The sequence below is a fragment of the Vitis vinifera genome, chromosome 2, assembly GCF_030704535.1.
Source record: "Vitis vinifera cultivar Pinot Noir 40024 chromosome 2, ASM3070453v1".
Taxonomy (NCBI): Eukaryota; Viridiplantae; Streptophyta; class Magnoliopsida; order Vitales; family Vitaceae; genus Vitis; species Vitis vinifera.
In genome coordinates, this window is record NC_081806.1 from 16,825,252 (window position 1) to 16,850,768 (window position 25,517).

The window sequence follows — 25,517 nt, forward strand, 5'->3', positions numbered from 1 at the left end:
TATTGATTGGAATATATTAAAAGATATTCCCACATTCCAAAGGATACTACGAATCTAGAAGGTTTAAGACATATCATTTCTATGATATCTAGTACACCAGTACCTCATCATAATGGGAGGTTTATGGCCAATAGATTATGATGAAATAGTGAGTGATTTTTGTGCTAATCCTTGGGAAAGAGCTATCAAAGGATAGTTAGAATCTTTGTATTCTAACATAGTTTGGGTTCCTGTAGAAGCACTTGAAGGGATAAAACCCATAGATGTAAGTTGGTCTACAAAAGGAACAAAGGAGTAGATGGAAAACTTAAGTTTTATGTGGCTAGTTTGTAGCTAAAGGTTATAGTTTGAAACTTTGTTTTAACCATAGAAAATCTTTTCAACAATAGTCATACTCAAATCCATCAGAGTACTCCTATCTATTGCGTCATATCTCATTATGAGATATAACAACCAAACGTTTTCATAGCAAAGGGCCTTGTGTATACAAGAGGGTACAGGAAAGTGTGGTGATGCTCTAAGATCTTATAAGTGGATGACAATTTACTCATTAGATATGATGCAAGGATATTGTCATCAATCAAGATCTAATAGTCTACTCAGTTCTAAATGAAAATCTAGAAGGAGACGCAATATATATTCTTAGGCTTAAGGCCCTCCAAGACTATAAGAATAAGAAAATTATGCTATGTTTCCTACACTAAAAACCATTTAGTCAAGTACATGATGTAGAACTCCAAGAAGGGTTTGTTACCCTTTGGGTTTGGAGTTGTCTTTCTCAGGATCAATGTCCTTGGACATCTAAGGAAAGAGATTGCATTAAGGTGATATCTTATGCTTTTATAATAGGTAGCCTTAAATATGTGATGTTATGTGCTAGACCAAATATTTGCTTTTAGGAATAATGAGTGGATATTAGTTCATTTCCTTATTAGAGCTTTGGGCGGATGTTAAACGTATACTCAAATATCCTTGGAGAATGAGGGATTATATGTTTGTAAGTCTTTGTGATGAGTTGGTACTCCTTTCATACCAAGAATTAGACTTTCAGTTTGATAAGGACTCTCACAAGTCTATCTCTGGGTATGTGTACACTTTAAATGGTTTTTGTTACTTCTATAGCAACAAAGGAAGCCTTTTGGCTTATGGGTAGTTCTCTTGACTATATTGTCTAAGATCCTATTAAGTGATAACAATGGGACGGTAACAAGTTCTAAAGTACCACTAGAAAAGAAAACACATAAAGAAGAAGTACTACCTAACTTAGTGTAATAGTACAAAATTGTGATATGATTGTGGAGTAGATTCTTTCTGCAATGCCCAGTCTACTTTTGGGACTAGTGGGAGTTTGTTGGGATTAAGCCACTAAAAGCAAGACATGATGTAACAAAGTTAAACTTGACTATCCACTTGTTATCTCTTCTATGCATTGATATTGATTTGAGCATTCAGCTCATATTTTTTATATTGTACATGATTTGGATATATTAGGAGTTGGAAGAGAATACAAGTCATAAGTTCCTTATAAGTAGATAAGTTGTCCACTGTCAGTTCATGGATTTGGGCAATCTAGTAGAGACTCTAGTGCACCACCTCCTAATTAGAGGGGTGACTCATCTTGGCAATCTATATGGGTTTCCCATGGTGAGTGTACTAGTGTGTGTGATGCACACTAGACAGGACCTACAGTGAATCATGATATAAGGCTATCAATTTTCATGATTCACTAAGCTACTATACCGTATGGACTCTCAACATTAAGAAGATATTAAGTTTATGACAAAATCAATAAGAGGTTTTGACCTATGAGTGAGATCCTAAAGTGTCATATATACCTATGTATTAGGTCACTAATGATGGAGGATGGTGGTAACACATATTCTCGATAAAGAAAACATGATATCTCATGGATTGAGACAGTGTATCCCCTTAGGTGATCCAAAGGACATGTGATCATGAAATTTATGTTCGCAATAATTCATTTAGTGGAATTTAGAATATGCACCTTAGAGTTAGAGTTTATTAGTTGATCACATAATAAGTGGGATCTATAACTAAAGGATTTGAAAGGTAATCTTGATAGGTGATAGCACTACATTGTTAGATTATGGACATAAGTTCATGGGAATTCTACATGCAGTGGATAGTAGGTCACAAACCTGAGTTTTGTCTCATTGTTATTTACATAGGATATTGGAGTATAGTTGATTCTCATTAGTAGAATGTTAAATCAACTTCAAAATTGAATTCTGAGGAAGTCAGTATTCCTATGGGTCTCAATGGTCCTAGCTCTAAGCTCATATACCATGATGACACAATTTATGAGGGTTAGATTGGTTCTAGGTTCACTCTTGTGCATAAAAGAGTTTTAGTGATTACACAAGGTTACATAGGGGATAGTGAACAAAGCCTCTAGATTAGGCTAATTGATTGATTAGATGGCCCCATGTGATTAATTAATCAATTAAGACTCATTTTAGGCTAGATTAAGTGACCTAAGCTTTGTTGGAATCAAGTCACTTAAGCCTACTATGGGAACCTTATAAATACTCCTTTATGGGGTTAGGGTTTCCTTATGACTTGAGTTAGTCATCTTCTACCTCTAAAGAAAGAGAGAGCCAAGGTTTCCACCCTTCACTTTGGAGTGTCAAGATCATGGTTTGAGTCATCGAGTGGATGATCTTGGGTGTTTGAGACCTTTAGACTAGTCAGACATGTTGTTCACCATGAGGAAATGATCTAGGAACATCCAAATCCAAGTATGAGTATTATACCTTTAGATCTATAGTTAATAATGGTTTTTATTACTCATTTTGTTTCGATAGATTTAGAAATGCCTAAGGATAGATGCATACATCATATGAGATCCAAGTCATGGGAACAGAGTAATTTGAGGTTCCCAATAATGATTATCTTAGGATCTCATTCATATGTTAAAGCCACTACAAACTAAGGCATAAGTTCCTTATTCTCTCAAGGTTGAGAGACAATACAATATAGCAATTTGGTGAAGTCATGAATACCCGAGAGTCTAACATCATGGCTCACTATAGGTATTGTTTAATGTAAATCATACACACTAGTGCACTTACCATAGGAACCTATCTCAATGGTCAAGACCAGTCATCCCTCTAATTATGAGGTAATGTACTACAACCTCAAATGGATTGCCTAAGTCCACAAACTGGTTGTGAATAAAATATCTGTTTGCAAGGAACCTATGACTTGGATCTTCCATGCAACTCATAAAGCACCCAAGTCATATATGATGTAAGAGATGTTAGAACAAAATGCTAATAACCATACACACTAGTGTACTTACCATAGGTACCTATCTCGATGGTAAAGACCAATCATCCCTCCAATTATCAAGTAGTGCACTACATCCTCAAATGGATTGTCTAACTCCACATACTAGTTGTGAACAAACTATCAGTTTGTAAGGAACCTATGACTTGGATCTTCCGTGCAACTCCTAAAGCACCTAAGAAACATATGATGTAAGAGATGTTAGGCCAAAATGCTCATAAAGTATAATGCATGAAATAAGGATAAATAAAAGTAAAATTAGAATCATTAAATAAATAACAAATTTTGAAATTTGTTACATCATGTCATGCTTTTAAGGGTTCTATCTTAACACACAAACCCGAGCACTTGAGTCTCATTGTAATATACATATGGTACTAGAGTGTAGTTGATTCTTTGTAGTGGGATGTTGAATCAACTTCAAAATTGGATTTTAAGAGTTCAAGTATTGTCCTATTATCCCAATAATCACTGCTCGAACTCATATTCTTTGATGGCATGGATTATAAGGGTTGAATTGGTTCTTAGTTCACTTACATTCATAAGGGTATTTTGGTAATCATGTAAGGTTGCATATTAGTGAACAATCTCTTTAGACTATGTTAATTAATTAATTGGAGCCTAATTGGGCTAATTAATTAATTAGGACCCTTTTTGAGTGGGCTCAAGTCACTTAAGCCTATGAGAAGCCTATAAATACTCCTTTTAGGGCTTCACTCTTGTCAATCTTGCTTCATGCCCATTAAGGAGAGAGAAAGAGAACCCTAGCCACCACTGTCTTGAGATCTCCATCATCTTAGTGCTAAACTTCAAGGAAGAGTCATCTAGTAAAGATTATTGCGTTTTCGAGATTTTCTATAACTTTATAGCTCTCTGCACCAACAAGAATTTATGTGAGAATATCTAGATCTCGGTAAACACATCTAAATCCTTAGAACTAGATCATAAATAGTTTGTATTGCTATATTTGCTTTTGCATGCTAGAATCTAGTAGCCCTACGAAAATTGTATATACCTAATCAAATCCAAGGCCAAGAAACGAAGTAATTCAAGATTTTCTACACATTAAAGAGGATTCTACCTCATTGCATGCCAAGATCCAAAAAACAGAGGCATTAGGTGAAAGATTTATTATTCTTCAAGATCCACTTCGACTCTTCACCAATTGGAATCAATCTTTGAACATCTAGATCATCGGTATAGCACCTATTGTCAAGATCTATTGTTTTAATATGTATTATACTTCCATCATGTAGATCTAGAGAGCTTTTAGAGTAATTTTGTATGCACCAACATATTCAAGATTAGGGATGGAGTAATTAATCAAAGCATTCCTACAAGTAGAAGATAGGAAAAGTCAATGTACATTAAATAGGCATAGGTTCAATGATATGATCATATATTCTATAACTTTACTTTTTCATAAATTGTTTGTTCATTAACGCAAATGTCTTGTTCCAATTATTACCATTGATTTAAAACTCCTATCCAATATTATATCACTAGATTGGCTTAAAAAAACTCTTTCATAGAACTAATTTAACTCAAGTTGATGGCAAATTAAATGGATTCTTAACAAGAACATTTAAGTAGGCTTTGTATCTAAGTAATGAATCCCTTTTCTACTATAATGCTTTATATTCTCAAAATTGAACAAAAAGTTGGATTGTAAGATGGAATGGTTCTTATTTGATGACATTGATAGATATAAAATGTAAGATATTATAAATTCAAAATATGCTCATCATTTATGCTTGAAATTTGTCAACAACCTTGCCTAAATCCAACGGTCTGATTACCTTTTTTTTAAATAAAAAATAAAAATGCACAAGTAAGGAATAATCAAAGAAAAGATTTTAGGAAAAACCTTGTCGAGTAATCAACAAAAAGAAAGATAATTTTAAGTAAATTAATAAATAAAGCAATAAGGAATGTTGTACCACATGAAAAGAAAAAGAAGTGATTTTGAAGTGTCATAACTAAATAATTTTGACCAAATAAAATGATATTGAATCCATTCAACCTAGACTTAATGGGTTAATAATGTGGTTGAAAAGGGACATTTACGTAAATGTCAGAAACCTAAGCATGTTAAAAATATCCGTAGACCAAATGAAATGACACTATTATGAATATTGACCGATATGTCAAAAAGTTCCATACCGATAGAACACAGTAAATCAAAGCCCCATAGGCTTTTGCAATTATAGACTGCTATGACTTTAAAACTAAAGCTAGTGGGACGTAATTAATGAGTTGAAGTCTTGGGATAAGTTTGAAAATATCACATCAAAGGCAACGAAACTCTTATAAACTTACATTATGTTTGATTACCCAAAAATGCTAAAAATAAATAAATAAATAAATAATTTTTTCATATTTATTGTCTTATGAAAAATATAAAAAATAAACAAATATAATTAAAACTAATTAAAAATTTATGTATTCTTAAATTATTTAAGTTTTATATTGATGAGTTAAAATAAATAAAATAAGTATGAAGTAATAAAAAAAATTATCAATTTTTATTTATTTTTTTTCTTTTATTTTTTCTTTATATTTTCTTTTCTTGCATTTTCCTTCAAATTTTTTGAAAATCAAACATAGCCTTATTTAATGAATAGTGTATAACCGCTAAAGAATGTCATGAGTAGATGTTCAAATCATATGTTACATAGAAAAAACCATAGCTTAAAACAATAATAAGAGGTCGATCCAATAAATTCAATAAACCCCAAATAATTTAAATATGCCGTTAAGGGAAAGGGAAAAAGAAAAAACCAATCCAACCCATTGGCCATTAAAAGGGGATAAAGAGTTCTTGAGGGTCAACATCTCACATTTTTGTTCTTTTAAGGATCAATAATAGTTAATATAATCAAACAACATACTTTTACAAAAAGACTTGTAACAAATTTGACTCACAACAGTGTTAAGAATTTGTACTGTCATTCAAAATCAAACCATTAATCAAAGAATTTTAGAGTTTAGAATTTAAGGCAAAAATCTCATCAGACCCAGATTCCATTCCCCCAAAAAAATCCGCTATGATCTTCTCTGATCCGTCCAGATCCGGAGATCAAATCAGGGCCATTGATGCTTACAATCCTCATCACCCAATCAGATCACTACACGTGGCCTACGTACCATGCAAGGTAAGAGAAAGATCCCTTGTGTGTAAGCCAGACATAGTGGACCCATGTGTCTTCACATTTGTTTAATGAGAATAACTGTTAATGTCCGTACGCTCCTTAACGGCGTGTACTTTTTAACGGTTTCACCCAAGCCAGATAACCCAGAGTGTAGATTTCTCCGTTAACGGCGGGTGATAGACGGCGTCAAGTCCCTCTCAATATAAATACAGCTAACTGGGCTGTTCTCCCCTTCTCCTCTTGTCTATATTTTTCCGATTTTTGGGCTTTTCCTAACGTAAACCTCGCACCCAAGTATCCAAAACCATTCCATTTTCGTACCTCCGCCGGAATCTCGCCGCCGGCGGACATTTCATCATTCTTTTTTCTATTTTCTCTTCTGTCTTGATTTCTCTAAACTTTCCATATAATCGATTTCACATCTTCAGAGCCGGATTCTCCGCCCTTCTGCTTTGAACCAAATTGATTTCGCAGTCTGGCTCCCCTGAATCATAGGGATTGCGCTCTTTTCTGATTCAGGGGTCCATTTCGGGAGTGAAGGTAAGATGATTCCATCTAGAGGATTGATTTGGTACATGTTTTATTTTTTTATATATTTATTTTTATACAAAAGAAAAAATATTTAGAGTTTGGTATTTGGACAGGGTAGGATGCAGAGCAGCGAGGAAGCTTAGAAAAAGGAGGGGAAAGAGAAGAAGGAGAAGAGGAATTGCAGCAGTAGCAGCAGCTTTGGTGAGTCGTTTTCGCATAATAATAGTTTCCTTTGGGAGGAACACATATCAATGCGAGGATCCTTATTCTGTCTCTATGTCGATTCATAGAACGCTTTCATCACTCGACACGCTTACACATACACCAATTTCATTGTTAAAAGCACATTGGTCCATCAGTCTTCCCCCTCTTCCCTCTCTTCTCTCTTCCCTTTCTCTCTCTCTCTCCCACTCCACACCACACCAAAGAGATTCTCTTCTCTCTTCCAACTGCTTTTTGGATTTTCTTAAAGAATGACTCTTGTATTTTTTTTTTTCTTTAAATCAAAAGAAAGATAAAGAAGCAGACCATTATTTAATGAATCCGTCAGAAACTTCGGCTATTCCACAGTCTCATTCTTTATTCCCCACACACGACACTTCAAACTCCCTCCATTTTTCCCTCTTTTAAATTTGTTTTTTCCCTTGTCCCATTATTGCCTCAAGTATTATAACCATTTCCCAATTTTTTTTTTTATTTTTTTTTAATGTAATTTGTTTTTGGAAGATCTAAGCCTGCTAAGAGGGCCCATGAGATATGGGGAATGTTCTAATGTCCTGAACCTTTGACCAAAACTACCCCTGGACAAAACTGCACTTTGAGGGGTAGAATGGTCATTTTATCAGTCACCAATGCTTTAGGCAAAGCTAGCTTTGTCCCAAAGAGGAATGATGGATGAATGAATGAAATTTTGTGATTATCAATGAAAATTAATAAATTATTGAAATAACGATTTTTTGTTTTTTTATTTTTTTTTATATTTGTGTTTGCAGTGACTCCACATAGAAATGCTGACGTGTATATCGTGCTCGAAGCAAACGGAGGAGGATGGGAGAGGAGAGGAGGGCAGTGGAGGTGGGGCGCGTGGGACACCAAGTACAAAAGAAGCCGTCAAAAGCCTGACGGCGCAGGTTCTAATCCTACACCCCCCATCAATAGCACACTTTGCTTTTTCAGTTCATCTGCTTTCTCTTCTTTGTCAAAAAAATCATAGCTCGGATGAGAGGAGGAGGAGGAGCTCTGATATGATATTGACAACCTCATGATTCATCCTATGCTCCCTCAGAATTGGGGGATAGGGCCTGATTCCATGAGGTGCACCGCACGGTTTGTTTGGGTGCATTTTTGTCACGTGTCCAGGGAAAGGGCCACAACTCTAGTATTTGCTTTGACTTGGTTGACCACACCAAGATACATGCAAAATCTTGGATTTGATTGGTCACCATTATACAAAGATTTTTTTTTTAAAAAAAAAAAGTTTGAAGAGAAGTAAAGGGATGGGTTAATAGCTGATGGTCCAGAAATTGTAGATATTGACGGGTACAGTGTATGGGCAGGTGAGGGATGTTATAGAAGAATGGAATTGATTCCTTTTTTCTTCTTTTTCTAGGGATTACAAAGGCTTTCCAAAAAGTGTTTGGATAGATAGACAATTTAGCTTTGATTCTCCATTCGCATCCCACACAATAGGCCTGTTGTACTGGGATTTGCATATATCACTCCCCCTAGGGAAAATCCCCTATCTTATCATTTCTTTATTTGCATGGAATGATGCAATAGGATAGGCCTAAAATCTTTCCAAATCAAATACTCTTTCTAAAAGAAGACCCATCATATGTATGTGTTTTTGCATTACTATTATCAATAAGTTTTATTATATTTATTTTATTGTGATTTAATTTGAATTTTTTTAATTTTTATTTTATTTTTGGTAATTTATTAGATATAAAAATGATATGCCTCTTATCTTAAGATATTTATTGATCTTTCAATCATAGGGTACAAAAAAGATAATGTGAAATGAAGAAGTGAAGTTAGGGAGTCAAAGGTTGAAGAAGAGGGTGAGAGCATATTCCACACAAAACAATGAAAACCAAGTAGCAAAAATAGTGGGGATCCTAAAGAATAGACAAGACGCATATTGAGAAAGGACAGATGTGTTCTATGTGAGACCCACCTTTTGAATTCTTGTCTGTCCTCTCCTCTCCCATCCGTTCTTTTCAAATTTCAAAAATTATATAACATTACTGAACCCCCTGAATTATTTCCCTTTTTTCACTTCACCTGACATCTATTTGTATTTTTATTTAATTTCATTATGCAAATTTTATACATGTTTTTTTATAAAAAAAAAAAATTAATATTTGTTTTTAATTATTTGACATCATTGGATATATTAGGATTTTATTTTTATTATTTTTAAACCTTAATAAATAGTCAATACTATTTTTTAGTTTTAATTTTATTGCCTGTTTTAAAAAAATGGTAATATCTCTAATTATTTCATAATTAAAAAAATTTTAATGTCCAAAACAAGCATTGTCTTCTTATGCCACATGAACATCTGCATCATCTGCGTTTGGTTTACAATGAAGGTCTTACCATTTTTAATACCTTCCCTTAGTTCTTGTTTTCTTCGGGTTTATTTGGGCCTAATTGAACATGAAATCATCACTAACATACCATATTTTCATAGCTAAACTTTCAATTAACTCTCTCTCTTGGGAGTTCTTGAATGAAATCCCATAATGTTGTGATGTTCTTAATGCATAAGGACTAATGACTAATGAAATTGTCTTAAAATTTTAATATATGTCTCACAAAGTGATTCATTCTCCTATGACTTTCTGCTTGTGTTGTTTGATAATAATGTAGGTGTAGTCCTTGGCTTGGTTTGTATTGATTTTGTAATTCGATTATGTGCAGATCAAGGATATGGCCTTGAAATTCTCGGGTGCTTACAGGCAATGCAAGCCCTGCACTGGGTCCAGCAGCTACAAGAAGGGACACCGGCCTTATCCTGACTTTGATACCATTTCAGAAGGGGTTCCGTACCCCTACTTAAGGCCGGGGAGCTCAAGCTCAACGCCTGCATGGGATTTCACAACCAGCAGCCATAACCCTGGTGCAGGGTCTGACTCAAGGTTCACTGGGGTGTTGAGAGGTGATCAGACGCCCGGAGGGGTGTCCATCTCGGCTCAGTCTTGTGATGTTGTGCTGGAGGATGAGGATGAGCCCAAAGAGTGGATGGCTCAGGTTGAGCCTGGAGTTCACATCACTTTTGTGTCCCTCCCCCATGGGGGAAATGACTTAAAACGGATCCGTTTCAGGTACATATCTCACTGTTCCATGCTACATATCATCCTTGGCTAAGTCCCAGACTACAATAATGGAACTGGCCTACCCTTAGAACCAATATATGCCCAGTCCTTTTACATCCAATTCATGGGGTCCCATACCTTATTGCATTGCACTTGATCATGGCTGTTTTGTTTGGTGTTTGTTGATGAATTGAGGTCACTTGTGCTGGAACCAGCTTTTGCATTTATTAGGCCTATCTCATCATCCTCTAGCTTGAATGATGGGACTAGTCGAAGGTTGTCATGAACCCCAAAAGATTTTCATAGAAACTGGGACTTTGGGGCCTCAATTTGCTTGAAATATCTTGAGATTTTTTGTTGTGGAAACTTAATTAGCTTTTGGGATTCCAAATTTGAAGCCGGGAGATGTTTAATAAATGGCAAGCTCAGCGATGGTGGGGAGAGAATTATGACCGGATCATGGAGCTGTACAATGTCCAGAGATTCAACCGCCAAGCTCTACACACTCCTCCTAGGTCTGAGGACGAGGTAAACAGGTTTTATTTCTGCATTTTCTTCCTTCACTGTTCATGCTCTTAGTTTACCATTTTCGGGTTTGCTAGATAGCAACTGTAGCTTCATGTTGTCTTTTTTCTGGTAAGCCCAATACTGACTGGGCCAGGGCTGACAGATCAATGACTTAATGTCTTTCTTAGTCCACCTTCACCAATACATACTTTCCAATTTGTTTCCTAACAGAAAATTGAACTTTTACGACTGCAGAGAGATTCATCTTACTCGAGGATGGGATCGGCAAGGGAAAGCCCTATGACTCCATCACTAAACAAGGAATGGATTCCGAGGAACTATTATAAACCATCTGGAAGTAAAGGGTACTTCCCATCTGAACCTTCAGATCAGTATGGGAGTCATCAATACAATGCGGGCTCAAGTGCTTATGGCACAGGCGGCCCAAGGGGCGAGACATCTTCCATGGATGCTTCACGGACAACAACCTCATCTAGGGATGAGGCGTCAGTTTCCATTAGCAATGCCAGTGACATGGAGACTGAGTGGGTTGAGCAAGATGAACCAGGAGTCTACATTACCATCAGACAGTTGGCTGATGGCACAAGGGAGCTTCGGCGCGTCAGATTCAGGTAACCAAAATCCACTCTGCTTATCCTTTTATTCTGTTTGGCTGCCAAGAAAGCAAAAAAAAAAATTGCTAGTCTACTATGCTTGTAAACACCATTAAAACAAAAGCTTTAAATGATTCGATTTTTATAGCATTCTGTCCATGATTGAAATCATTTCATTCTTCATCTATGGTTGTTGATGTCTTCTCTATGATCTTTACAGCCGTGAAAGATTTGGTGAGGTCCATGCAAAGACGTGGTGGGAAGAGAATCGAGAGAGAATACAAGCTCAATACCTCTAAATTTAGATTTTTCACAAAACTACGACATTGTTGGCGGCTGCAGTAAAATGAACAGGCTATGGTTGAAAGCTCCATGGAAATGAAACCATTCCATTTTGTTTCTTCGCATGAAGCTATTTTACTAGATTGGAGTCATTTCCACAAACAAGTTCATCATTGCCAATGATGGTTGAAGACTAAACAAATGTTCTTCTCCTCCTGCAAATCATCCTTTGATACAATTTCAAAGTTAAGGTTACCATTTTTGTACTGACTAGCCATATTCCAGAGGATGGAATTATGATTCGGATGCTACTTAACCCTGATGCGATGATTTCATTTTCCCGGATTCTCTTTGTTTATGGATGTCATTATAGACACCATTTTGAAAAGCTTGATATATGAAATGTTTGTTTGTTTTTTTCTTCTCTGTTGTAACACAAAGGTTTTGGTATGACAAATGAAATTGGAATCATTCATATGGGTGGTGTGCAGCTTCCATTGATGTTCATGAAGGGAACTTTTTGTGTCTTGTGTTACTTCAACTTCCATCCCCATACCTCATCAAAAATCCCCTTAATTACTACTTAGTTTGTGTTGTATTTCTAATTTTCTATTAGCAGCAATCATCTGGATACTCGAATTCTTTCTTTTGTTGAAATCTGAAGTCTGAATAGGTTTGAGTTTCTTGAAATATGAATACAAAAAGTTAAAATATCTTACTTAAGCCAAATTATACTAAAATATCTAAAAATTTCAAACAAAATCAAGGCAATCCAATCTCTAGTCTTTAAGGTTTGGTCTAAACAACAAAATTTGGGCAACTTGTTGATCAAATGAGTGAAACATATGATAGAATGAATCAAGAATTATGGAGAAGAAGTTAATTTTCCTACTTTATCTTTCTTTTGTCCCCTTTTCCTTAAAAGAGTGGTTTGGAGGATACTAAACAAGCAAATAGTCAAGAAAAAATCACAATGTACAATTCGAAAGGAGAAAAATTCATCTTTGGTTTTAGTGCCATCAAAAGGGTGAACTAAGCACAATCTTCTGAACTTTGATGTCTATTGGCTTTTTCTACTTTGATTTGATGCTTGCTTTACCTTCCTTTTTGTCCTTTAATTGATGTTTGAACAAAGATCAAACTTTTGTTTAGGATTCTTGACTAGTTCGAGCTTTGATTTGTGTAACATTAAAGGCTAGAACTTGATTTATTAAAATATATATATATATATATATATATATATATATTCAAAGTGATAAAATAATTCATAAATTTAAAAACAAATTTTTATTTTCTTTAAAATGTGAAAATAACTCATCACCAATTTTTTTGGGGTGGAATTTGTATTGATTAACCCAATCTAACCCAAACCCAACATGATATTTGGACGGGTTTGAATTAATTACTTGGATTGAGTTTTGGTTAAATTTTTTTAACTCAAGCTCAATTTGAGATGGTTTCAAGCCAAGGTTCAAACAACCTGAGTCTAACTTAAACCCGAATTAATATTTTATAATATTTATAATATTTATCATCCTATATGATAATATTCATTTTTTTTTAGATTTAAAAAAATATTAAATTATAATTATATTATATACTTTTTCTTTTTTTTTAAAAAAGACATAAGTTTATTTTTACCTTTTTATTGTTATCTTGAAATTTTGTATTTTTTATTATTCAAAATTTGGTATGCATGTATTAATTTTTTTTTTAAAAAACCCATGGATGAATTTTGAATTTTGCAACCTAATGAATCCAAACAATTCGAATTTAACCCGATCAACTTAAATTTAACCCAATTAACTCGAGTTTAACTTAACCAACTAAAATTTAGAAAAATGAGATCAATTTTGGTTTGGATTGAGTACCTCGGGTTAGAGGTCGGATTGGATTAAATTTGAATTGATTATTTCTTAATTTGGGTTAAGTTTGGATTAGTCATCAACCTCATTAATTCGTTCAAATTGCAATCCTATTTTATTTATATCCATTTCATGTCAAAACACTTTTAAAAAAAATTACAAAAATTTTTATATGGGACTAATGTTATCTTTATGAGTGAACATTATTCTATCTTTCTTCTAAATATTCTCATAAAATAAAAATAAAAAGGAGTTTTAAGAGAAACGGGGCTAAAATGTGCTAGTGTGTGAAAAAAATCAACTTTTAATGTTGACTAATAGCTTATAGCCCCTTGGATGCCTAATTATAAGAAAGTGAAATTGATTGAATGTGTCCTCCCAATCTTGAATTAAAAATAAAATAAAATAAATCTTGATAGATTTTCTTAAATGCATCCAAGTTGAGCAGCCTTCAATGGAATTCTACACTTCCAAAGTATTTGACTAATAATTAGCTTACTGGGTTGGCCTAAGTTGATTGAATCTTTGGGCCTTAAAATGAAAATATGCCCTTTTTAAGAAATTGGGCCATGTTGGGCTTAAGTAAAGCAAGAGAGGTAATTGGTTTGCTTTAGGTCCTGAGGAAATTGAGAATTACCACAGTGGGCATCGGGTCTTTCCCCAAAGTGTTCATATTTGTTGCCATAGGAAAATAAAGAAGACTAGGGGCATGCCTGTCATTGTCTTTGAAAATGTTTCTCAAAAATCAGATTTGAAGAATAATTGTTAAAAATAATTCTAGATTATTTTTAGGAATAAAATTTTATTTGAGAATTCAAAAATAAAAAGTTATTTATAAGTCCTTTTTTTTTTCTCTAAATGTATGGTGAACTTATGTATGATACAAAAAGTGATATGTTGATATCAACCGATATAACAAAATTGAATATATTAATAATTAGTTCATTTTAATTATATCAGTTGATATCAATAGATCTATTTTGACTTTTTCTATTCAGTAAAAAAACAAACATCACCTTAATTTACATGTTTTAATTACTTCTAAAAAATTCTCTACAAAACAATTAATAGCCCTTTAATTTTTTTTAAAAGTATTAAAAACCAATTCAATTTTATTAATAAAAATGATTTTTAATAGGAAAATGTTTTTTTAGAAAAGGTATGATCCTTTTTATTTACAAAAAAAGGTTAATTTATTTTTATTTTTTATTTGATTTAAGAAAAAGATTTATTTAAAAAAATAAATTATCTATGTTTGGTTTAAAGAGAGGTTTTTAAATTTTATTAAAAGATCTTTGCAGATTATTTGGATTCTCTATTTCAAATTTATTACTAAAAAATTTTCAAATTTATTTTTAAAAAATCACTACAAAAGATTTTTATTCACCTTTGTTAAGAAAAAAGATTTTTATATTCACTTACAAAAAATATTCTAATTTGATTTTTACTTTTTTAAAAAATGTTTTTATAGGCTAATCTAAATAAAGGGGTTTTACTTAACTTTTATCTTAAAAAGGAATATTTTTACGATTTTAATGGGAAAAAAGATTTTTACCTTTTAAAGGAAGATTTTTTACAAATTTATCTACAAATAATTTTGTTTAATTTTTATTAAAAGAAGATCTTTTTACAATTTTACTTTGGAAAAAGAATTTTACCTTTTAAAAACAAGATTTTTACAAGTTTATCTAAACGAGGAGATTTTACTTAACTTCTATTAAAAAATAATTTTTACATTTTATTTATAAAAAATTATTCCAATCCAAATTATATTTAAGGAAAATGTTCTATAAAAATTATTTAGAAAAAAACAATCTTTACAAATTTATTTATAGAAAACATATCAATTTTTCTTTCAATGAAAAAATGATTATATTTGATTTTATTAGGAAAGATTTATTGAAAATATTTTATCTTTTATGAAGAAATTATTTTATTAGAAAAATTTTTTATAGCATTAAAAAAAGTTATTTCTATGTTGTAAAAATGATTTGAGAATTTATTTAAAGAACAAAAAAGAAAATGATTTTATTAAAAAAAGGATTTTTCAATTTTATTATAAATAAGAGTTTATATTTTTACTTAAAGAAAACCATTTTTGCAACTAAAAACAGATCTTTATATTTTTACTTAAAAAAAAAAAAAAAACGATTTTTGCATCTTTATTTTAGGAAAATTTTTCCTATTATATTAAAAAAAAAAATTGTCTTTTAAAAAAGTTCATAATTTTATCTAAAAAATGGAATTTTTACTTTAACTTTTATTTAAAAAGTTTTTTATTACTTTATTTAGAAAAAAGAAAAAGAAAAAAAAAGAGATAGAATGATTTAATATGTTTATTTAAAAAAAAACACAATTTAGCAACTTCATAAAAAAAAATTACAATTTAATTTTTAAAAAAGGGTTTCATATTTATTTTTGAAAAAAAAAATCAGATTTATTTTTAGAAAACTAAACAAACAATTGTTTTGGAACTTTTTTTTTTTTAAAAAAAAAAAAACCAATTTATTAATAGATTGATTATACCTTTGTTATTAAAGATATTTTCGATTTTATTCCTTAAAAGGAATACTCAAAAAATAATAATAATAATAATAACAATAACAAAATTGAATGATACCCCTAATATGAGCAAATGAAAACTTTCATTCAATAACATTGCATTTTTCATCACCCAACAAAACAAAGAAATAAAAAAAATTTAAAAAAAAAACCCTATAAGAATAATAACAAAAATGTATTTACAAATATGTACAACAAAAAATAAAATAAAAAGGACTGATGAACTTTACAATGTAATCCCCAAAACTAATGACTCAACTTTTCAATATGAAGCTCCAACCATCCCGGATCGCCATGCTCTCTCATCGAAAGATAAAAAAATAATAAATAAATAGATTACAAAGAACCCTCCTCCTGAATCATCCTCCCCCTCTCTTTCTCTAAGGTTTTTCCTTTTTTTTTTTTCTTTTTTTATCTTTTAATCACCTTTAACTTGCTCTTCATGTAACTAAGATCCAACCCTCCATGTGTGCTCATCTCAACAATCAAACTCATGCAAAACAACAGTCCACAACCCAAAGGAACAGGGTAAGCCCAAGTAACAATATGCAAGCCCATAATTTAAGCCCAATTAAATTAAAACACATGACCTATGTCCTAAATGAAAAATGCAAAGTAATTAGGACCAAACCTAATAACACACCATTAAATTGCAATATCCAAAGCTCCAATCAACAACCCAAGTCAAAAACCCAACCCATGAGCATGAATTAACAACTTAAAGCTCATAAACAAGATCTCACAAATAGTTATTCTAAAGATTAACATGAGGGTTTCTTACAAATTTTATAGAACATAGAGGAAGAACAATAGGTGGTTGCCATGAACAAGAGAGTGGTGGTTGATGGTGGTGTGGGTGTCACATAAGGTGAGGCAATAGTGCTAGCAATGGATTGCGATGACAAGTTATGAACAATGACAGTGGTGGAGGTGTGAAGGTGTAATGTATGTGCGATTGTGGGAAGGTGGCCATGGGTATAAGGGAAGAAAGGGAAGAAAGGGAAGAAAGAGAGAGAGAGAGCGAGAGAGAGATAGAGACAGAGACAAAGACAGTGACAAAGAGAAGTCGTGGACCCATGGTGAGACGTGGTGGTTGTGACCGGTGAGAGGAGGATGTTTGTGGGGCTATAGGAGAGGGAAATATGAGAAAAAAGACGAAAGAAAGAAAAAAAAATGTGAAGAAGGAAAAAACTAAGAGAGAAAAGGGGTAGTAGATGTAGCAAGAAAAATGGTTTTTTTAAGGTTTCAAATGGATCGTAGGGATTTAACAAAATAAATAAAGGGTACAAATTAATTCTTTAAAAATGATGAATATGGGCTTAAAAATTAGGGTGGATTTTAAATAGAATGAGCTTAAAAATTACTAACAAAATAAGTGCTAAAAAATAAAATAAATAAATAATAAAATTATAAAATAATAAGAATAACAACACAAATAAAAATAAAAATAAAATAGAAGTGTGAGAAAAGCATGAAACAAATTTTAAAGTCTACAAATATACCCTTCTTCAATAGAGGTCACGAGCAAAATGGGTGTATATACAAGTGAAACAAAGTGGCTCTATTGAAAAATAAGAAAAACCACCAAATTTGTCGTAGTATAACATAGGCTCTCTAAGATCAAACAATGCGGTCAAAGGTTGCCAAGAAGAAAGATGAAATATCTACATGAAACATAAAAAGCTTAGATAGTCAGGATACAACATAAAGGAAATATAAAAAGGTTGGACATTTAAGACATGACACTAAAGTAAACATAAAAATGTTGGATAGTCAAGAGACGACACTAGAAGAAACGTAAAAAGGTCAAACAATTGGGATGCGATACTTAAAGGAATATAAAAGAGGTCAAACAAACAAGGCGCAACACTAAAAGAAATGTAAAAAGGTTTGACAATAGGGAGCGCAACACTAAAAGAAATGTAAAAAGGTTGGACAATAGGGAGCACAACACTAAAAGAAACATAAAAAGGTTGGATAGCCGATGTGCAACTTTAAAATAAATATAAAAAAATGTTAAATAGTCAAGGTGCAACACTAAAAAATGTAAAAATGTTGGATAATTAGGGTGCAACACTAACAAAAACTTATAAAAACTGAACAGTTAGGATGCGATACTAAGGGAAACATAAAATGGTCAAGTAGTCAAGGTACAACACTAAAAGGAATGTAAAAAGGTCACATAATTAGAACGCAACACAAAAAATAACATAAAAAAGGTCAGACAATTAGGGCATGACACTAGAAAAAATGTAAAAAGATCAGACAATCGAGATGCAACATTAAAAGGAACATAAAAAAGTTGAATAGTCGGGGTTCAATACTAAAGTAAACAAAAAAAGAGGTCAGACAATTGGAGCACAACACAAAAATGAACATAAAATGGTCAAATAGTTAGGGTATGCCACTAACAAGAACATATAAAGGTTGGACAATTGGGGCGCACCACTAAAGTAAACATAAAAAGGTTGAAAAGTCAAAGCATGACACTCAAAGAAATATATATATATAAAAGTTGAACAATTAAAGTGCAACACTAAGCGAAAATGTAAAAGAGTATGATCTATGATGGTAAGTCGTGATCATTACAAAAGAAAAGACAACTAGGATAATACTAAAAATACAACTCCAAATCGAATGATGATGCTAAGGTGTGACTTGGGGCCAAAGGATGGCTAAGAAGATGATCTAACAATAAAGCTCGACATAATCGATGGATAAGATAGATAGTGAAATGAGATAAAACCTAAAGATACGTAATGGTATGACTCAAGGCTAAATGGTGGCGGCCCATATGATAGTAAAGATGCAATTGCAAAAACCAAAAGACAACTAACATGAGACTAAAAAGGGAAAAGACACAAGATACAAAATGTTATAAAACAACTATTTCCCTCCGAGATATGCTCATCGACAATGAGGTGGAAGTGTCTAACCTCAATAATAAAAAATAAAAATAAAAACACAACAAAAATATGTGTTTTGGGAATATGCTAATAGAACAAAACCAAACGATGAACAAAAACAATGTTAACCAAAGCTCTAAGTCTAAGTATAAATAAGTTGAGTCACGACATGTTGACTATCAAAATGAAAGCATCATCACAAATCTATCAACAATCTAAATGACCCTACAATCATGGGAGATGTTGAACCCAATATTAAAAGGCACAAGAAATCCTGACTAGGAAACTTGTGACTCGTCTACATCTTCTTCTAATCTAAAGCACAAAATAAGGTCACATGTCATGAACATGAGATCGGTGGGTTCAAAACAATAAACCTGCATGTGTGAAGGCATCAAAGGTAGGGCATCTAGGTATACAACAAATGTAGGTGAGTATCTTCATCAAACAAGGTATGCTGATGAGACTGAACCAAAGTGTCATCATCTCCATAATTCCTCGAAAAACCTCAATCCAAGAAACTAGATCCAATGTTAGAGAAGATCAATAAGGTGATTATGCCCTAATATGAATATGTCCTAAAAAACAGATATGCTTCAATATAAGAGAATGACGATATGAAATAGCTCAAAAATCCTCATATCACTTACCATGCTCTAATAAAATGAATGAATCTTATCACCTCCAAAAGATGGCTATGCCTTAGTGTAGGGATTGAAACTGATCATCTCCGAAAGATGACTATGCTCTAGTGTAAGGAATCGAGCAAAGTGGCTACACTCTAATAATAAGGCTTTGTCAAGTGGCTATGCTCCTATAAGGTACTAGCTCTAAATCAATCATCATTGACAGGGTTATACCCCAATGTAAGCTATCTAATACAAATAAATCTCTACTCTCCAAAGTGTCCTTATACTATAATGTGTAGGGAGTATCTAATCTCCTCCAAAGAAATGGTATGCCCTAGTATATATCATCATATCAAAATCAAACTCTACTCCCACACCTCAAAAATGGATATATTCCAATGTGATCTAAATAATGTCTTGATCCATCATGCTCCAAGAGAGAGAATGAAGTGGCTATACCCCAGTATAAGTTGTCATCTCAAAACCAATCACTGATGATAAGTCTATGCCTTAGTGTAGGGTCGTCCCATAATTCTCATCTTGTCATAAATTGTATGATCTCTAATTAATCTCAAGTACCGCCCACATGTGATTTATCAAGCATAATGCATGATATCATAACCTCATGGTGGTCTTAAGACTTGAAACGTAACATAGACTAAGGTAAAAGGGTGAAAGAAATGAAGGGAAACTACGCTTAATAATCCCAATGATACAATCCCCATGCCTCTAGTATACACAATGTAATAGAGAAAGAAATTCCAAGATCATGGACCTCACAGATGCTCTATGATATAGATGACTAGATGAATAAGAAGAATACATTATGATATATATATATATATATATATATGATGAACGAATGAAGATATGAAATCAATGAAAAGAGAAACAAAATTAGGATAAGGACTACAAGTATACACAACCATCCATATGAACAAGTCAAAGAAATGGAAATGACAAGGATGAAACTCTAGAATAGGTTCAAAGGAATCATACGAACAACACGATGATAAAAGGTAAAACAAATAATGTCGATGGATGATAACTCAATATACGAGTAAAAACCACAAACATGATCAAGATGAATGAGAATAAACTCTGAATGAGAAGTTCAATCAAGTATATGAGAAGCAAAATGTCATAGTTGGGGATATAACCTACAACTAAATCATAACTTGATGTATAGATGAGATAAATATATATAATATGAGAGTCAAATTTGTTACATAAGCTACCTATGTAGACTGACATCACAAAAGAATTTTTTTTTCTCTTTTTTTTTTCTTTTTTTTTTCTCTTGAAACAATAATCAAAGCATTAAACTAGGGGAAATATATGCATAGGTCCCAAGATAGACTAGTGACAAGTCCTCATTTATACAAACAAAAAGGCCAACCCATATGTACAAATATCAACTCATGGAGATAGAAATAATGAATGATGACTCAAATGGATACAATAAATATCAAGAAGAGAATAAAATGAATCAAAACGAACATGATGAATACAAAAGATGAATAAACTGTGAAGTCCAGAATCAAGGTGATCTTATCCATAAACAAAGTGTGTAAAAGGCCCCAACTCAAGACATGAGAAAAAAGGTAAGCATGGTGATGAATGAAAATGCTAAGTGTACATGGGTCAATTAACTAGCAAGAGGTAACTTTATACATAGGGGTAATTAGGTAAATAGGCTCATGAAATGATGGTCACCCATCTTTTGACCACAATCTCAAACATCATGATCTCAAAATCTCACATAGTACTAAAGACTTGTATCCATCCAATAAAATCATGCCAACTCTCTAAAATCATGTGGAAAAGCCACAATTTGAATGTTCTATATAAACTCGAAGATAATCCTCTCAACCACAACACAGTCAACATCTCATCGTGTAACAACCCTCTCTCATCATAAACCACCCCTTTTGTCTCATAAAATCAACCTGAGGTTTGATCTCCTCAAACTTTACCTGGTCGGATAAGTAAATGGATAAAAAGGAAAGATATGACACTAGACAATGCAATACTATACAAGGAACAAATAAATAGGTTGGAAAGATGTCAGGGTAGATGAATAGTAAGTTATGATAAGAAGGGATGTAAATGTCATGTGATAGTGTCATGGGGTAAATGCTATACAAGTCTCAAAATAGATAGGATATAAAAGTCAAGGTGTGAATGAAAGTGGATAAGATACAACTTTGATCACAAGACAAATGGGCCATAGTCCCGAACTCCTTAGATCGAACATCTAGTCTTAAGTTAATGAGCTCAATATCCTTCATGATGGGTCAAGCCCAATGATTGTGATATGTAAGTGAAAAATACCTCATATCGAAAGTTTAACACATGCACTACAAGACACAAGCATATACTTAATGAAAAAAATTCAAGTCTAATGATCAATGTACTTCCACGAGTAGAAACATATATTGATAAGTCAAAACACTCTACAAGGGATACAAACTCTTACTCCACCACAAGACTAACGTGGACTTGACAACCAAGACGACTAACTTTGGCACAACAAAAATGAACAATCTCACTAACTCTGACAAATGTCTTACTATTGCCAACTAGGTCCCTAAGTCTCTAACTAACATGACTCTCCTAAGGAACCTATCAATGACCCACAAAAACCCTAAACCTAGGTCCAAAAAGGTCAAATGAACATATCCCAGAATGCTACACCTAATGTACAACAACCTAAAAGACTCATAATACATCTAAAAAAAAAATCCTTTCTTTATACAACATCCTAAGGCTGACAAAACTCTAAAAGGGTGAACACTATACAAGATTGACAAATATACAACCTAAAAGAATGCTTGACTTAGAATCCAACTAAGAAAGAGTGAAGAGGATGATAATACAATTGATCCATGCTAATGGTACTCTAATGTTGATGAAAAATTGTTGCTATCAAAATCCTATACACAATTGCAACTAAAATTGGGTGGGTATCCTAGGTTCAAGGATCTAATGCTCAACTAACAGGATCAAGGCAATTCTAAAAATGGTTGGTTGTAAAAGGTCCATAGTAGAAGCGATCATACCATTTGAGGGTATGCAACCTCCTATATGCCTCCAAAAAGACGAGGTGCTTTCATGCAAGGTGGTCATCACCTTCACATATGCAATACCTCAGCATCCAAGGTGGTTTCATAAAGGTTAAGATGGTCTAAAGTACATAGTGGGTGATATAGGTGCATGTGTCTAACCTATCAAACCAAAGTAGAAAAGTAAACACACTAGTCACACATGCATACTAATCTAGTGTTGGGTTGTACAAGTCTTCAAAGATTATGATCCATGTGGCAATGATGTGATACTAATGACATGGCATGACTATCAAAGTGTAATGATGGCATGGCATGATCACAACTATGGGTCACATAGCATTGATGTTGATGATGAGATGTAAGTAAATATCAGACGAACACAACAATACTGATAAGGTGGCTTTGGTATCAAATAGATGGTACTAGTGTTGATGATGTGACACTAGTTTGATGGTGGCACAACAAATTTCAAATCCTATATAGCCTAAATCTAGATCCTACTCCTAGTCACTAGCTCGGTCAAAAAGTAAGCATAGTACAAAGAAATGGTTGCTCCCTACCAAGTAATACAACACAATCAAATGAGGAAAATACAACTGAAATTAAAAAAAATATAACGAAGAGTATCAAATACATCTAAAAATATGAGTACAAGGAAAATGTCAATCAAATTATGTGAATCAAAGCATGAAGATGCATGTGTGTCCCACATAGACAAGCAAACATGCACTATGTAAAAAGAGGGTAGTCATGTAGCATATAGTCATACACAACAGATATATACAAACTTGAGAAAATGTACAAGCACACATGATAACAAGGAACAATATACAACAAGACACATACAAGATATAAACACAAAATGATCGCCAAGTGAAACTCTCATGTGCCCTACAAACATGCAAATATACAACAAAGACACTATGAAAAGGTACCAATTGATTGATTAATCAAATGTCACATTTCCCTCAACTCGAATTCAAGTTTGAACCTCTAAACATCCTTAGTGGAGTTGTTATTTTGTGAACTCACATTTTTAATGTGCATCTCTACTCAATGCCAACACTCATTTTTATTATGAAAATTGATTTGTGAAAAAAAGTTAGAGTCACTACTTATGTTAGTTTATTTTTAAAGGGAAAAAAAAAAGAAATAAAACCCTAAAATGACCCATTTTTGAAAGAAAATATGTGTTTATGAAAAACCAAGTCCAAATTTGAGGGTTAGGTTATTTATTAGGAAGGTACCATGAGGTAGCACCCTTTTAAGCCTTAAAATTTTTTCTAAAAAGCAAGTAAAGTGAATAAAGACAATTAATATTGAAGATGAATGAGATTGGTAGGAGTGGGCAAGCGGTTTATAAGATAGACAACAGTGGTAAAGGCATGAGACCAAAAGGTGAGGAGAAGAGATGCATAAGAAAGAAGGGAGAGGCCAATTTCAACAATGTGGTAATGACGTCTTTTAGAATATCCATTGTGTTAAGGGGTATGGGGAGAGTAATGGGGTGAGAGATACCTTGGATGACAAGAAAGCAAGAGCTTGGTATTCACCTCTATTACTAGAGTAATGTGTGATAATTTTGTAATCAAAGTATTTTTTTCTACAAGAGCCTTAAATCGAATGAATACATCACCAACTTAGGATTTTTGCTTAAGTGGATAAAACCAAATATACTTTGTGAAGTGATCAACAAAGATAACATAATATTTAAAATCATTATAAGAGATAACAAGAGAAGTCCACACATCAAAGAAAAAATTTTGAGTGGTAAAAAGTGTTGAAAGATCATTTGTGTCTTTTAATGCAATTGCAAACATGATATAATGGACTTGATGACAAATCTAATTTGTAACTAGAAACAATGTGCTTCAAAATTGGAAAAACAAAGTGACCTAATCGATAATGCCACTTGGATCAAATAGTCTTGACATTGGAGAAAAAAAGTAAAGGTGGTGACTTAGGAGGGGAGACTAGCCACTCGTACACTCCATCCTTAGTTCGATCCTTCAAAAGGATTGTCCTTGTACTAAGTTCCTTCACAAGAAAATAAGAAGGTAGGAATTCAATCAATACATGATTTGATGTGCAAAATTGAGAAATTAAAATCAAGTTCTTTTTCATGATAAGTGCGCAAAGAATGTGTAGACCTTCAATTTTGTCCTCCTATTACATGTCCTATTAAATACTTGTTCAATACTTTACAGTAGTTCCTTGGTGGCCCATAGCTACTCATACTATTTACCTTTTTTGAGCCACCTCGGAGACTTTGGTTGAGGGATTTATCTAACCCCGTTGTAACTCTTGGCAGCCCTAATTTCGACTTAGGCCCACTTAGGCACCCTAGACCCATTTAGATACACTTGGCCCATTAGGCATCACCTTAGGCCCATTTAGATGCACTTGGCACCTTCTAGCTTGCACACATTCACCCTAGGTTACTTAGACAATCTTTCAGAATAGGTCACTTGGACACTTCTTTTGGAATAGTTCACTTAGGCATGATCTTAATTTTGGTTACTTATTTTTCAGGATAAGATGAGTGTTAGCTTAACTTTTTATTACATGAAATGAATTTTTTATTCTATCTTTATTTTATTTTTATTTTAATTTTATTTTTGAAGGTTTGAGTTTGACATTTAAATTATTATAATCCATTGCATTACTTTAATTTATTGATTTTTTTTAATTGCATACGTATGATATTTATTTTTATACCCTTATCAATTTATTTGTTTATTTACTCACTTATTCATTTATTCTTTAATTCCA

The 25,517-nt window shown here is 32.9% G+C and overlaps 1 protein-coding gene and 1 pseudogene across 2 annotated transcripts; one reads left to right on the plus strand and one right to left on the minus strand.

Moving 5' to 3' along the window:
- LOC100267117 (pentatricopeptide repeat-containing protein At1g80550, mitochondrial-like) overlaps positions 1-6,812 on the minus strand; it is an 86,241-nt pseudogene extending 79,429 nt beyond the window's left edge.
- Positions 6,705-12,192, plus strand: LOC100246485 (protein BREVIS RADIX). Of its 2 annotated transcripts, none has more exons than XM_010666719.3 (7): positions 6,705-7,001; positions 7,106-7,193; positions 7,985-8,122; positions 9,918-10,321; positions 10,711-10,840; positions 11,075-11,451; positions 11,654-12,192. In XM_010666719.3, the coding sequence occupies exons 3-7, from the start codon at positions 8,000-8,002 to the stop codon at positions 11,730-11,732; spliced, it is 1,113 nt and encodes a 370-aa protein (XP_010665021.1). In that variant the 5' UTR covers positions 6,705-7,001; positions 7,106-7,193; positions 7,985-7,999; the 3' UTR covers positions 11,733-12,192. The 2 variants fall into 2 exon arrangements, with proteins under 2 accessions (XP_010665021.1, XP_010665023.1); XM_010666721.3 differs by having other exon boundaries at positions 7,111-7,193.
- The last annotated feature ends 13,325 nt before the right edge of the window (positions 12,193-25,517 follow it).

Excerpts from the sequence above, each read along its gene's own strand:
- LOC100246485 (XM_010666719.3), top strand. The coding sequence starts at position 8,000 with ATGCTGACGTGTATATCGTGCTCGAAGCAAACGGAGGAGGATGGGAGA. Across the intron at positions 8,123-9,917 it reads TCAAAAGCCTGACGGCGCAG|ATCAAGGATATGGCCTTGAA; the intron begins GTTCTAATCCTA and ends GATTATGTGCAG. Across the intron at positions 10,841-11,074 it reads CTCCTAGGTCTGAGGACGAG|AGAGATTCATCTTACTCGAG; the intron begins GTAAACAGGTTT and ends TTACGACTGCAG.